Source organism: Hemicordylus capensis, chromosome 2 (genome assembly GCF_027244095.1).
Source record: "Hemicordylus capensis ecotype Gifberg chromosome 2, rHemCap1.1.pri, whole genome shotgun sequence".
In the NCBI taxonomy this organism is placed as follows: domain Eukaryota; kingdom Metazoa; phylum Chordata; class Lepidosauria; order Squamata; family Cordylidae; genus Hemicordylus; species Hemicordylus capensis.
In genome coordinates this window covers 234,753,183-234,768,892 of record NC_069658.1, presented here as the reverse complement: position 1 = coordinate 234,768,892, position 15,710 = coordinate 234,753,183, and the positions used below count along the sequence as shown (strand labels likewise).

The 15,710-nt window shown below is 44.9% G+C and overlaps 1 protein-coding gene across 1 annotated transcript in view; it reads right to left on the bottom strand.

The window, feature by feature from the left end:
• Positions 1 to 15,710, bottom strand: part of LOC128347378 (NXPE family member 3-like) — a 52,686-nt gene that overhangs the window by 10,988 nt on the left and 25,988 nt on the right. Inside the window, exon 3 of the mRNA XM_053301898.1 lies at positions 15,475 to 15,681. Within this exon, the coding sequence (XP_053157873.1) occupies positions 15,475 to 15,540 (66 nt within the window). The 5' untranslated portion in view covers positions 15,541 to 15,681. The remainder of the gene's footprint in view (positions 1 to 15,474; positions 15,682 to 15,710) is intronic.

The following is a 15,710-nucleotide window of genomic DNA, read 5'->3' as shown; positions in this document are numbered from 1 at the left end:
TGGTGATGTGGTAACACCCACTCAGTCTTGGTTGGTCACTGGCTTGGTTGAGCAGCTAGTTTTCCTGAACATTAACCTCCCTCTGCTGGGCTACGCTGCACTGGAGGTTGAGCTGGGCCAGTGATTGGTCACCTGCCTGGCAACAGCTTTTCCTCATCCCTCCCCTCCCCATTCCTCCTTTAGCCCTGCCATGTCGCAGCGTGCCTGCTAGTGCTGTAACTTGGCAACTGGATACACCCCTCCTACTAGCATAAACCAATGCTGAACTAACTCCTGGTTGCACTCGGAGGGCCATGGTTACACACACAGACACTAGGCAGTTTGTGTCAGTGTGGCACTGTGTCGATGATGTGTAAATATGTTGATGAGTGTTGTGTTGCTTGTTGTTGCATACAGCCACCAAGAATCCAATTTGTGTTTGTACTTGCTGTGTATGAGTTCTCTCAATTAATCCCCATGAAGATCACACACACACACACACACACACACACACACACAAACACACACCAGAGAAACTACTCTGATAGAGATAGACTTGTTAAAAGGACAGTAACTGGAAAAATTTTGGGGGGGACCATGAACCCCACTGGCTTGGGGCTGCCTGGGGGGAGTTGTGGTACAACCCACTGTGCCCCCAGACCCACATTGGGGTGCCCTGGCATCCCCCCCAAAGGGGGGAATGGGGCTGCCTCAAATCCCCATTATTCCCTATGGGAGAAATGCAAAAATTGGAAAACTCTTCAAAAATGCATTAAAAATAATAGAAGTGTCTGATTACTTTGGGGTTTGGTGGGTGGGTGGCATCCCTGGGTGCCTACTACCCACCCTGCCTTTGTGCCCCTAGGTGCTCTACATAGGGAGTAAGGGGCTAGTTAGTGTCCCCATTATACCCTATGTAGAAGTTTTTAGAAATGGTCAGAACTTGAATCGAACCAGGGGAGATTCGAGAAAAACCAAAACCAAACCTATCCACCCTGGTCCAAAGCTGGTTCAAATTAGAACCAAACAGGCCTAGCCAGTTTTGTGCACATCCCTAGACAGAGGTGCTGGACTCTGGAGCAGGAGATGTCCTAAGCACAGCAAGAAAACAATTAACAAAGAGAAAACGGGGGGTGGGGCCTCAAGGAAATCAGAATAAAATAAAAACAACTGGCAGTGGCTTCTGAGCTGAGGGGGGCTCTCTCTCTTTACTCAGCCAACAGATTTAAAAGCAGCAGCCACCACAAAAGCAAAAAAGGTGGGGGGGAGTGGGGACTGCATTAGGGAAAGGGGCCAGAGAGAGGCTTCAGTCCAAAGGACCTGGGCCCCCCTGGCCCAGAGGAGAGGGGGGGGAGAGAGAGAGAGATTCACTCAGTAAAAGAAGAAGAAGAAGAAGAAGAAGAAGAAGAAGAAGAAGAAGAAGAAGAAGAAGAAGAAGAAGAAGAAGAAGAAGAAGAAGAAGAAGAAGAAGAAGAAACACACACACAGTCACACCGGGGGCAGGGGAAGGTTTAAAGCACGGGAGAGAAAGATCAGGGGAGGCGCAGAAAAACAGACAAAAGGAAGGACTGGGAACAAAAACATAGCAGTCTGCCAAGCATACTCTCACCACACCACTTGCTGCAGCAGGCCAGAATGAAGCCCAGGAACACTGTAGCCAGAGTGGTATAGTGGTTAGAGTGCTGGACTAGGACCGGGGAGACCTGAGTTCAAATCCCCATTCAGCCATGATACTAGCTGGGTGACTCTGGGCCAGTCGCTTCTCTCTCAGCCTAACCTACTTCACAGGGTTGTTGTGAGGAGAAACCTAAGTATGTAGTACACTGCTCTGGGCTCCTTGGAGGAAGAGTGGGATATAAAATGTAAATAATAATCATAAAATAATTTTGATAGGCCAGAGGCTTGGCTTTAAATAGGATTTGAAACTCCCTCCTTTGGGAGCCCCCACCTTTGCCCTCTCCCCTGGCCAATAGGGTGCCATTTCTCAAAGAGTGGCACAGTGCAGAGCCCACCAGAGAGCCAGACTCATCTGGCCAATCAGGGAAGCAGGAGCTCAGCCAATGAAGTCAAGCAACACGTCACACAAAATGGAAGACAACATCTAAAATGGCCTCTAGAACTTTTGAAGCGGCTTGAACAGGCTCAAACTGAACCTGGCTCAATCAGTCGAATTTGGACTGGCATTGCCAATGCAATGCCCTGTTTGGTCCAAGTTCGAACCTTCGAACTGAATTGGTTCAAATTTGAACTGGTTTGCACATCGCTATCAGGCAGTATAACAATATTATAGATAGATAGATAGATAGATAGATAGATAGATAGATAGATAGATAGATAGATAGATAGATAATTCTTTCCTATCTCTCTGGCAGATTCCATATGGTATTGCTTGGAGATTGTTATATTCTGCAATGCCTAAGCTAAATTGTGGAGTTCTGCAAGGTTCCATACTGTCTCCAATGCTTTTCTGCATCTACATGAAACTGCTGGGAGAGATCATCAGGTGGTTTGGTCTAGGGTGTTATCTATATGCTGATGACACCCAGATCTATTTTCCCATACCAATTTCATCAGGAAATGGCATGACCCCCCTAAATGCCTGCCTGGAGGCAATAATATGTTAGATGAGGGATAACAAGCTGATGTTGAATCCCAATAAAGTGGAGGTATTTCTGTAGGGGCCAGGTCCTGAGAGATGGTTTAGATCTGCCTGTTCTGGATGGGGTTACACACCCTTGGAAAGATCAGGTATGTAGTGTAGGAGTGCTCCTGGATTTCAAACGTTCCCTGGTTTCTCAGGTTGAGGCAGTGACCAGGAGTGCTTTTTATCAGCTTTGGCTAATATGCCAGATAAGTACATTTCTGGAGATAAATGACCTTAAAACAGTGGTTCATATGTTGGTAAGCCTAGAGGTTACCAATATATGTACTACTGTTGTAAGGTGATTTATTTCCAGAAAAAGCTGGTGCTGCCAGATGATGGTGCTATAATACTCTCTACACAGGGCTGCCTTTGTACGTACTTCAGACATCACAGAATGTGGGAGCCAGATTGGTCTCTGAGTTTACCCAAAGGGACCATATAACTAGTGGTGGTTGGTGGTCACTGGGACTGGTGGGGCAGAGAGGAGGACAGAACAGAATACACTCTGCCCATGATCAGAGGCACTCTTTCTACTCGATCACTCTCATATTCTCCAGAATATGTCAACCTTCAGCTTAACTATTCCGCCCACCTCACCCACATTGCCACCCCAATCTGATGCCAGCCTCATCATGGCATACAATCTGCCTATGCTCAGAGAACATTTTTCCTCAGGTTGAAAACAGATTCAGATTTCTTGAAAACTTTGTTCTCTTCATAGTTACACTAAAATCTTCAGAAGGTCTCTGAAGGCAGTTTATCTGCCTTTTAGAGAAGATAACATTTAACACCCTAACCTCTTTTATTTAATGTTTACAGGAGGGAAGATCTTCCAAGAAAACCAATATTGCTTCAAAGCTATTTTCAAAGACCTTCTTTAATGTGCAATTAAAAGTTAAAAGTTTAAAATTTAAAATTGTGCATTAAAGAAGGTCTTTGAAAACAGCTTTGAAGTGTGGAAATGTGTATTTCATTGCCATTATACTGTCTCATTAAGGGCTTCATTTTTGTTACAACACATAATCAACCTGTGGAATTATCTACCACAAGATGCGGTGACAGCCAACCTGAATGGCTTTAAGAGGGATTTGGATAACTTCATGGAGGAAAGGTCTATTATCGACTACTATAGGCTACCTCCAGCCTCAAAGGCAGGATGCCTCTGAGTACCAGTTACAGGAGAGTAACAGCAGGAGGGAGGGCACGCCCTCAACTCCTGCCTGTAGGCTTCCTGCGGCATCTGGTGGGCCACTGTGTGAAACAGGATGCTGGACTAGATGGGCCTTGGGCCTGATCCAGCAGGGCTGTTCTTATGACAGACAGCAACATGAAGAGCCTATTCCCACAATCACTAGAGAGTGGGCTAAGGGGGCCTAGCCCACTTTCTAGTAGTGGTACGCACGGAACTGTCTGGCCCAGTTCGGTTCGAGGCTGGACCAGCCTCAAATGGAACTGGACCAGTTCGGTCCGGCCCCCATCGAACCCACCCTGGTCTGGTCCGGTCCGGGGGCAGTCCACAATTAAAAAAAAAAAAATAGTTCTAAATACCTGTAGCCCCTTCGGAGGGCTTGCTGTAGGCCATGAGGGGGTCCTTGAGGGTTCCCCCTCCCCCCGCCAGCCTCCCTCATCACCGCCACGGCCTGTTAAATAGTATTTTTGTCCCTTTCGGGCCTCCGTAAAGTCGAGCAGCAGCCATTTTGGCAGCCACCGCGCATGCGCAAATGCCCTCTGAGAGGCCATAGGCCACGCCAGGCCTCACAGAGGGCATTTGCGCACGTGCAGCATGTGCAGCATATGTGGCAAAATGGCTGCCGCTTGCCTTTACGGAGGCCCAAAAGGGACAAAATTATTACATTTACCTGGCCGCAGCAGTGATGAGGGAGGCCGGCCGGAGGGGAACCCACGCGGACCCCCCACCCCACACCTGCAGCCTACAGCAAGCCCCCTGAAGGGGCTTCAGGTATTTAGAACTAATTTTTTAAAAAACATTAAAAATAAAAAAAAGCTGTGGACTTGTCTGGCGGTTTGGTTCCTGTCCGGATGGAACTGGGAGGGGGTGTTCGGTTCTACCCCAAACCTCCAGACCGAACCTCTGAACCTCCAGACCACCGGACTCATGCGGTTCACACATCCCTACTTTCTAGTGATTGTTGGAACCACTGGACCTGCAGGCAGGCAGTTCCACGGCAGCTAGCTCGCCTAATTTTCCCTGCCCTTAAACAAGTTTAATGGAGCAAGTGCTCCATTAACCTTGTTTTTTGTTTTTTATCATGTGCTTGCAGCAGTGCACGGCGACACACAAGTAGAGTCCTGACTGGGAGGCAACAACAAGACTCCCAGCCTCTGAGGTGCCCCCAGAATGCCCCATGGACTCATGCGGGGCATCCTGTGACTTCTGGGGGCTGGATGGCCCCTGATTCCCACAGCCCCCACTGGATCTGTGACGGAGCTGGTAGTCATTTGGGCAGCCAATCTGGCCTTCCAGGGCTTCCTACTGATTGACTGAACCCTCTCAGGCTCTACAGACTGCTCGTGTGTAGAGCCACAATAGTTTTTACCCAAAATATACTGGAAACAGGGTCAAGACAGCCACTGGGGATGGGAAGACCATCTTTTAAACTGACAAAACAGAAAAAGCACTTTGTTGCACAAGAGCTTTCATAGTTAAAAAGCTGTATCATATCTATCAAGACCCTCATAAATATATCAATTATATTTTAAATTCCAATAAATGTGATTGGAAATAAAACTTCACCAGGTTTGTGTAATATTTGCTTCTAAGAGACAGGCAGAGAAGTGTGCAAAATGTACATAATAAAGTCTAGGATTTACAAACAGGTATTGTGTACCAAACATGCTCTTAGAGAACTATCCTGTACCAACACAGTCATAGGAACATAGGAAGCTGCCATATACTGAATCAGACCATATACTGGTCTATCTAGCTCAGGATTGTCTTCACAGACTGGCAGTGGCTTCTCCAAGGTTGCAGGCAGGAATCTCTCTCAGCCCCATCTTGGAGAGGCCAGGGAACTTGAAACCTTCTGTTCTTCCCAGCACGGCAGCTCCATCCCCTGAGGGGAATATCTTACAGTGCTCACACTTCTAGTCTCCAATTCATATGCAACCAGGGCAGACCCTGCTTAGCTAAAGGGACATGTCATGCTTGCTACCACAAGACCAGCATTCCTCTCTTCTCAGTCAGACTCTGCAAAGTCCACCTCTGTCAAGAGGACAGAGGAATCACCTCTCAGAGGGAAGATGGGGCTATGAAAGTCAAGCTCACCTATTTGGGAAACGACAGCAATGCTGAACCCAGTGGCCACTGGTCTATTTTGGGGTGGGGGGTGGGGTGATGGAGAGAGTTCAAGAAAAACTATCCACCACTCAGTTGGCAGAAGGGGAGAAGTGGGAGGAGAGAGCCAACTTGGCTAGTTTTCTGCTAACTTCATTTTTACTCAGAAGTAAGCCCAACTGATTTCAATTGGTGGGCAGGGGACAGAACCATCTCAGGATTCTGGCCTAGGTTTGACTTGCTGCCACAGGGCTTGCTAAGGCATGGAGCTCACAGCAATGGACTCAAGCCACCCTAAGGGATGGCACTCATCACATGTGTTTATCAGGCAGTCGTGGGAATTCACCAGCTAATTTTCCAGCTGCCAACTTTTAACCTTAGCTCAGGGTTTCTTAACCTTGGGCCCCCAGATGTTGATGGACTACAACTCCCATCATCCCCAGACATGTCCATTGTGGCTGGGGATGATGAGAGTTGTAGTCCATCAACATCTGGAGGCCCAAGGTTAAGAAACCCTGCCTTAACTAGTTTTTAAAAGGTTAGCTTAAACTCTTTTATAAAGAATAGATTTCAAAAAATTTAAAAGTGAAATCTGTCTTTCCCAGTATCTTCTGACTCTTGGTCTTCTTGTCTGAGAGAGAGAGGGGAAAGATCTGCCTAAAAATGAGATAGATCTCTTAAGAACTACATGCAGAGGTACACGTAGGTAATTTTGGAGCCTGGACCTAAAGGCCTTTAGAGCATCCCTCCCCTCACCCCCGCCCCGCTTCAAGTTAAGAATCATTTATAGATAGATATTTGTTTATTTTGGCCCAAGGCCAGCATATTAAAAAAAAACAACAACAACAAAACAACAACAACAACAGCAAGAATAAATACATAAAATAGATTAAATACATTTGACATAAAATGGATAAAACATTAATGGCTCCCGATACCGCACATATCGTCAAATCCATTCAAATAAGCCAGTCAATATAAAGTGCACAGCCCAACATCTTGTGCCTCCATCATTCTAAATCAAATCTTACTTGCTATAAATAAGAATTTTGCTACCCTCCTGTAAACATACTCTGACTTGGCAGCAACCAAAAAAAGAACCTTGTCCCTACCAGAGGAACAATTAGAATTGAGATGAATTAACAGTGGGGAAAGAAGCTTTCCCCTTAATTCAATATAAAATCTACACCTCAGCATCAGGTGTTCTGTGGTCTCCACTTCACCATTCTGGCATGGACATAATCTTTGATTGTAGGGCACCTTCCCAAAACGTCCTTCCAATACTGCCATATGAAGGGCGTTAAGTCTGGCCGCTGAAAGAGCCCTACGATGGTCCCCGTTAGAGATCCTAAGTAAATATTCAGCAGGAAAATAATTGCTGATTTGGTCTCCTAAGAATAGGTCCGGACCTATTTGGGCAACATCCCCCTGCTTCATCATGTCCCATATACGTTGGGTCATAGCAGTTTTGGACTTGCTATGGCCCAAGTCTCTAATTAGAGGCAGGGGAAAACCCAAGGATGCTAACATTACATTAATATCGTTTTTCCAACGGGACATAAAACCATCCTCTAGTATCAAGGGAGCAATGCCCGTAGGGATAAAAATCAAATTGAGCCAATAAGAAAAGACCATCTTCCAGAGTCTTGCCTCTACAGGAGGCCATCCAATTTCGAGCCTGATAGCAGCATTTGAAACTGAGCGCGGTAATCTAAGAAGAGACCTAATAAACTTAGATTGAACTGTCTCCAACTTTGAATGATTATTTTTGTTCCCTAGCGCGCCTCCCACAAGGAGCACTGCAAGAGCCTTGGCCTTAAAGAGCTCTAAAGCTACTTGCAGCGAATGAGCTTGTTTCTTTATATGCAATGAGCAAATTGCTGAAGCAGCTTTCTGGGCATTGGCAACAACATAATCCCTATGAGCAAAGGTGCTTCTGTTGGCCTGTAACACAACTCCAAGGTATTTGAATTGTGTGGTCTGCTCTAAAGTATGCCCATCAAGCATCCATTTAAACATCCTAGGTCTAGGTGCAAAGACCATGATTTTGGTTTTATCATAATTCAAAGACAGTTCGTGGTCATTGCAAAAGTTGGACAACTCCTTTAAAATTCGCTTAAGTCCTACTCTCGTCCTAGAAATCAACGCCACGTCATCAGCATACAATAGGACATTTATGTGTTTATGAGCTAATTTAGGTGGATGAAAATCCAATTTCCTCATGCGTTCCACAAGGGGGTTAATATAAAAATTAAATAATGCCGGGGCCAAAATACACCCTTGCCTAACCCCAGACCTAGTTGAAATTGAATTGGTCACCTGACCTTTCCTGTTTAGCCTAACTTTGAGGGAGGCATTCTCATGTAATTTAACCATCAACAGGAGAAGTCTCCTGTCGATATTTGTTTGAGCGAGCCTCTCCCATAATTTGCTCCTGGAAATCTGATCGAAAGCTTGTTTGAAATCAATAAAGGCAGAGAAAAGTACTCCTGGAGATTTCCCTGCATATTTTTCAGCCAGATGTTGAAGGACAATTATCGGGTCTGTTGTAGATCTACCTGCCCTAAACCCATTTTGCTCATCTGCCAGGATTTGATTGGCATCAAGCCATTCCATGAAGTGACCCAATAGGTGCCTAGTATACAGCTTTGCAATGGCACTCAGAAGGCTAATTGGACGAAAATTGGCTGGTTGGTCTTTGGGACCCTTCTTATAAATGGGGATAACAATAGCAAGTCTCCAGTTCTCAGGGATTTGGGCTGTTTGATCCACAAGAGAAAAAAGGGCTGCCAGGACCGGTATCCACCAATCACTGTTTTCCTTTAAACACTCTATGGTGATATAATCTGGACCCGGGGCTGTACCAGACTTAGACTGGTTTAACAGGGAGGCTATTTCGGCTTCTGAAACAGGCGGCCAGTGAGGAGCACCCTCTAAATCAGCCGTTATTTTGTAAGAATTTCCAGAAGCTGCATATAGCTTAGAAAAGTGTTGTTCCCACACCCGTGCTGGTATTTGGGAGTCCACTCTAGGAATGTCCTTGCCCAGATATCTGGTAATTAAATGCCAGAACAGAGAATGATACTTTAATTGGGCAGCTGAAATCAATCGTGCCCAGTCTGCAGCGTCAGCTTCAACTTTTCCCCGCTTAATTAATCTTTTATATTCTCTCTTAAGATGAATAAGAGTGCTTGTGGGCTGATTGGAAGTTGACCGATATTTATTATATTCTAGGTGCAGCTTCTTTTTAAGATTTTGGCACTCTTCATCAAACCAAAGTTTGTGTATGGAGAGGTGTGTATCCAAATTGGCTTTAAGAGGATAGCAAAGATTATTGCGCAAAAGGCCGATTATCTGGTGAAAAGCGCATTTTACATCAGTTCCCTTCACAATTTGTTCCTTCAGGTTCAATAAAGTATCAGAGTTTAAAGATTCTGTAACCCGTTCCCTCACTGCTGGAGACCACCTCACTCTGGCAGGGAGTACGTCTAGGGACTCGTCGTTAAACTCAGTGAAAGGGTATCTTTGGATCTCTGACTGGGGCCTCAGGGTTAATTCAAGAGGTAAATGATCACTAACTGGTCTAGATGCGACTATAAAAGTTTCAATCAAACTTACAAGTTCAACACTGAGCCACAAATAATCAATCGTTGAAGCCCCCACAGCTGACCAGAAAGTATACTCCGCTGGATAATCACCCCTAATCGCACCATTTACGATAAAGAAATTGTGTGCATACATTGTCTGTAGCATTTTCAAACCAGCATAGGAGGACACCCCATCCTTAAAGGAACGCTTCATAAATCCTTCAGGGGGATCTATTAAAGGGGGTAGAGATGGAATTTAATATATAAGCTATTATCATCCTGACCAATCCGGGCGTTAAAATCTCCAGCAACTATTAATGGAACGCCTGGAAATTGCCGACGAAGATCCTCAAACAAGTGATCTAAGTCCTCCCATGTTTGATTTATTATTTCTTTATGGAGTAGGGGGGGAATATACACATTTACCAGGATAAAAATTAAAGATTCAACCTGAATGTGAACAACCAAGACCAGGTTGCTCTTCGTTGATAACCTTCTGGCTTGAATCGCCAGGGATAGTGAAACAAAGACCGCCAGGCCGCCTGAGGGCCTACCCCTCACGGACCCCCCACGAGCTGAGTGAGGATTCTTCCAAGATGCTTCAAGTGCGCAAACCTGAAAACCTTCCACAATAAATTCCTCAGTCATCCAGGTTTCCTGGCATAATACAATATCAAAGCTGTTTACATAGTTAATAAATGGGGGGTCTGGCAGTTTAGGTTTCAAACCTGCAATGTTCCAATTTACAATTCGCAAGGCATTAGATGTCGAAACACTGAGTCAATTTCCAATCCTGGATGTAATGCCAGGCTCTAAGGAATCCTGCACCGATGCAACATTGTGAGTAGAACCAAGATCTTTAACAGGGGTAGCTTCTAAAGATAGTTCTTCAGGGAGGGGAGATTGCTGATGGGCCGTATCCAAAGCGGTAGTTTCAAAGGGTTCTATATTTCTTTGAATAATTACAGATGGATATATAGCCCCAGGGACCGTGCTTCTTGGAGGATTAGCCTTTGCGATTAAGCTTGACGGTTGGTTGTTCTTGGATTCCTGTACTATGATAGAGGATTCTGAGGGGATAATGACTAAATCCTGAGTATAAACACAACTGTTCAAGTTGGACTCCAATGGAGTTTGGGAAGTCTCTAAAGGAGGGGTCACAGAGTTAACGGAATTTGGTTCCAAGGAAGAGAAAAAAGCAGCAAAATGGGGGTCAGTTGCCAAACCCGCCCATTTAATGGGCGGCGAGCAATTAGTAGTCAATGGAATGGGTACTGCTGAGGGGTTATTCATATCATGGCCGGCAGAGTCAGCCTGATTGAGTGACTGAATGCTATCTAACATAATAAGGTCGTTGACCCCTGGCTTCCTGACTTGGGGGTCCTTGACTTTAAGTTGTTGATGTACTTGGTCACCTCTCTCCATTATAGCTAAATTGTCTGCTAAAGCCACAAGTTTGCGAGCCATAACTAATGGGTCCTCAGATTGAGACAAATGATCATCTATCTCTGCTTTATTATTTGGGTCCGAGAATAACATTGACAAAGGTGGTGTCGAAGGCGGCTGAACTTCTTGCTCAGAAGAGATACACTCCCCCACATGAAAGGAGGATGCTGAAATAAATCTTCCAGGTCTTCTTTGGAAGTTTGTCTGGTGACTGGGTGAGGCAGCAAAAGCCGCTTGCTGGTATCTCTGGGCAAAACGGCCTTGAGAAGAATGCACTCTGGAATTCTGGCTCTCACAGAGTGGGTTAATTATCTCATTAACGAACCATCTTTGTGGCACAATATCAAATTTGGCCAAATACGGTTTTCTTCTAATTAGCCGCAAAGGCACTGTAGAAGACGCGAAGGTAAATAATATTCTCCTATATGCACTAGAGGGCTGAAGGTGTTCGTATTTCAAAAGCTCCTTGGGATTAATCTGCAAATTACTTAATTGTTGTAAAGACTGCAGTATCTTAGCTTTGTAAGTCCATTTATCAAAGTTACATGGCAGGTGGCCAATCATGAGGCAAACGCAATTCGGGTCAAGTCTGTAGCTGACTTTCTTGGGCAAACAATGAGTTAAAGGGGAAGGAGACTCGAATATTCTAGTCTCTTCATTTTTGCTGAATGCCTTTGATCTACGGCCATCATTAGGCAGACTCTGTTGCAGCAACTCCCTTGAAATAACATCCATTTTAGATTCTAAGCGTGAGGCCATCAGAATTATATAATGCAATGTGGCTGCAGTAAGAGAGCAAAATCGTGAAAGAAGAAAGTTCTGGTCAGGTAATTTTCCCTTAGTTTGTATTTCAGGGAAACTTTCCTCAAGGGAATTTATTACCTCTTCCTGGTGATCCTCCTGCAAATCCTCCTGGTCAGCCAATAAATCAAAACGATTATAAAGAGGTATAGTTGGTTTGTCCTTTGAAGGAATTAAAAAGGCATCCAGCTTCTGTTGTTTAGAGAAGCGTTCCGTAGGCTGGTCTGGGGGAGAGGAAGGGGAAAGAGCCGCTCGCGTTCTTTTCTTCTTGGTCATTATAACTTATAATCAGCAAAGCTTTTACAGGGAGGCAGTCAAAATATAGTCTATCTTCCAGGCCGGAGATAAAATGCCAATAAAAAGCCCAGAAGGTTTTAAAAAGATTCAAAATAGGTGGAGGCTGACGGAGCTTAATAGAAACACAACCGCACCGGTAGAAAGCACCACCGGAAGCCTATTCCAGGTAGTAGTACTTGGTGGCCTATGCCAGGCTCAGAATCATTTATTAACATGTAGGTTCTTGAGGGCACAAACCACACCACCCAGGGCAGACTAAAGATGATTGGGGGGGGCAGGGTGTGTGGAGGCTCTGGACTTTGGACGAAAAACAGCAGCACCAAAGAGGCAGCCACGTGGCTTCAGGAGAGGAAATGTGCACAAACAAGCAGAGACATTGAACTCAGAGTGGGAGCAACTGCAGCCGCTGCTGTTGCTACTACTGCTGCTGCATGTACAGGCCCCAGAGGATAAGTAAGTAAATAAGTAACCCTTCATTTCCAAGTTTATAAGGCTATCAGTGATTTATGCCCAGTGGGATTTTTGTTATAAGAATCCTTTCAGAATTCTGGACAGTATTAGATTAGTGCTAAGTTTCTTTAATAACAAGCATTTCATATTAAAAATAAATGCATCTTGGTATTTCTTTACTGAAATGAATGTGTCTTTTAAATGTATGTTGAAGATTTCTCTTTGCATGGCATAATAAGTGCCCTTTTTGAGTTCTGTCCCACTCCCTTCCAGTGAAAACCAATCTCCTACTCCTAGCTCAGGTAGCCTAGTTTTCAAAACCTCCCCTCTTGATACTTTTATCTGCAACTTTATGCATAGAGTTCACTGATTTTTTTTTTAAAATGCCAGACTTCCTTTTGTATCTTAAGGGGCCCCAAATGACTCTCACCTTAAGTGGCGCGGCAGGGAAATGCTTGGCTAACAAGCAGAAGGTTGCCAGTTCAAATCCCCACTGGTACTATATCAGACAGTAGCAATTTAGGAAGATGCTGAAAGGTACCATCTCATACTGTGCAGGAGGAGGCAATGGTAAACCCATCCTGTATTCTACCAAAGACAACCACAGGGCTCTGTGGGCACCAGGAGTCAGAATCGACTTGATGGCACACTTTACCTTTACTTACACCCCTAATATTCAAGGCCACTACTGCAATCTGTGACAACAGCATCCATAGACTAATTGTGTATTGTGTAAAAAAGGACTTCCTTTGATTCATACTAAATTTCCTGCTAATCATTTCATGGGATGATCCTTGTTATAGGTCACATGAGCCTCAAGGCTTTGGCCTTATGAACCCAGTATGCTCTCTGAAGAATTCAGGAAAGGGAGCGGGGAGAAAAGGAAGAGGAGGAAGAGAGCCCAATAGAGTCCAGCCCCACCCCAATCTGCCAAAACTCTTCTATGACCCATCTAAGCAAACAGGACAGGCAGTCCTCCTTCTGCTCAGTCTGGCATATTTTGGGTAGAAAAAGAAAAAGAATTATGGCCAGGCAGGCAAGTATGCTCAGGGTTTATTGAGGCCCAGTACTGTGAGGTTGGGCGTCCTGCTCTACATGGAATGGTATTTGTGTGCTTCCCAAAAATAGCACTGTTTGGACTGTTTGCAGTGTCTATTCAAACAAACGAATGAAGTACATTTCCATCCAGAGGAGTTCTCCAAGTCCCATTCAGATTCTGCAGGTCCCCTTTCCCCATTCCTTCATTTTGGAGAGGGAAAGGGCCACCCAGAGGGAAGGAGGGAAGGGATGTGTGCAAAGGGCAAGCCAGAACCTACAACCACCTGGACAAGGGCAGGATTAGTCCCTTGCTAACTGAGCAAAGAGGCACCTTTTAAAAGTGGTGGCTCTCTTTATTCAGCAGGGGGAGAGCAACTGGCCCTATCCATCCCCAGCACAGAATCCCTCCAGTGGCTGTTGCTGGCTTGTTTAGATTGTGAGCCCTTTGGGAAAGGGGTCCATCTTAATTACTTACTTACTTACTTTCATTTAATGTAAACTGCTTTGGGAACTTTTACTGGAAAGCAGTATATAAATATTTGTTGTTGCAGTAGTAGCCTGATTTCTTATCCCAATTCCCTTTTACATTGTAAGGGCCAGTGTGTGTGTATGTGTGTGGGGTAATTTTTCCTTTACAATCTTGCCTATGCACCTTGCCTATGCACAACACACAGATACACACACACACACACACACATCTGCAAGGCTGTGGCAATTTCCCCCTTTTTATCATGAGAGATGGGGGACTAGTGTTGAAGCTCAAGAAGCCTCACAAAATGCCTGCGTTGGGGCCCTTGGTCTATCTGAAAGGCTGACAGGGAGAAGCAGAGATGGAGAAAAGTGGCATTTTAGGTTTTCCCTCTCAGGAGTCCATCCTTCCATCCTTGCCAGAGGATGAATCATTCCTGCAGTAGAAACCAAGCCAGCTAGCCAGTTAACCTCAGATAAGCAGGAGCCACCCACCACTCTTTGTGGGGAAAGCTTGTGCAAGAGAGGCTATAGGTCAATGTTTTTGAGCGTACTGAAGGTTTCAGGTTCAATTCCTGGCAGCATCTACCGGTAGGGCTTATGTTTCTGGGTGGCCAAACTTATGTCTCTGGGTGGTTTACCATAACAACAGGGGAAAAGTGAAACTGTTATAACAATTTAAAACTTTAAAACAATGTTAAAAACTATTAAAACAGTATTTAATTCAAAACTGGGTGAACAGATGCATCTTTAAGGACTTTTAAGAAGTTATCAGAGATGGGGAGGCTCTTATTTCAGCAGGCAGCACATTCCAAAGCCTCAGGGCAGCAACGGAGAAGGCCCGTCCCTGAGTAGCCACCAGATGAGCCGGTGGCAACTGCAGATGAACCTCTCCTGGTGATCTCATTATGCCACACGAGCTCCTGTGGAGTCTTCTGAAAGATCCCACGCCTGTCTTAAGAATTAAAGAGTCCACAGACTGGGCCAGGGTCCACAAATTCAATGCAGAAATGTTGACTCATACATACACACACCCTAGAATAAAGGTCCAAAGGTCCAGAGGGGGTTGAAGAGAATGGAAGAGAAAAGAAACAAGTTCAACAGCAGCCTGGCTGGCAACTGGCACGACACGGGGAAGGTCATCAGTCACCACAGGAACCTGAAACAATTAAATCCTTCCCTACAATATTTTATTTTATTTTATTTTATTTTTATTTTTTACATTTATATCCTGCTCTTCCTCCAAGGAGCCCAGAGCGGTGTACTACAGACTTGAGTATGTATCATACATACATCAATATCATTTGATCAATATCATACATCAATATCATTTGATTACAAATTTAAACCTCAAGTTTAGATTTTTTTTTTAGAAACATTCATGATGCTGGAGGTCACCTCTGGAGAGAACCTCATGCTCAAAGCACATTATATCACCCCCATTGAAAATAATTGACCCCTGGACTTACCCCGGCTGTGAATATCAGCCCAAACCAGAGAAAAAGCAATAGTCTGCGACCCTGAAACATCATCATTTCCTGTCCACTCGCCTGCCTGCCTGTCTATCCGCTCTCTGTCTGTCCGTCCTTCTGTATGCTGACAGGGTTGCAAAACAGGAATCATAGCAGAACTTTTGAAGACAAAGTTTCACTCTCAGCCCCACAGAGGAACCACACCTACAGGAAAACAGCAAATAGGTTACACA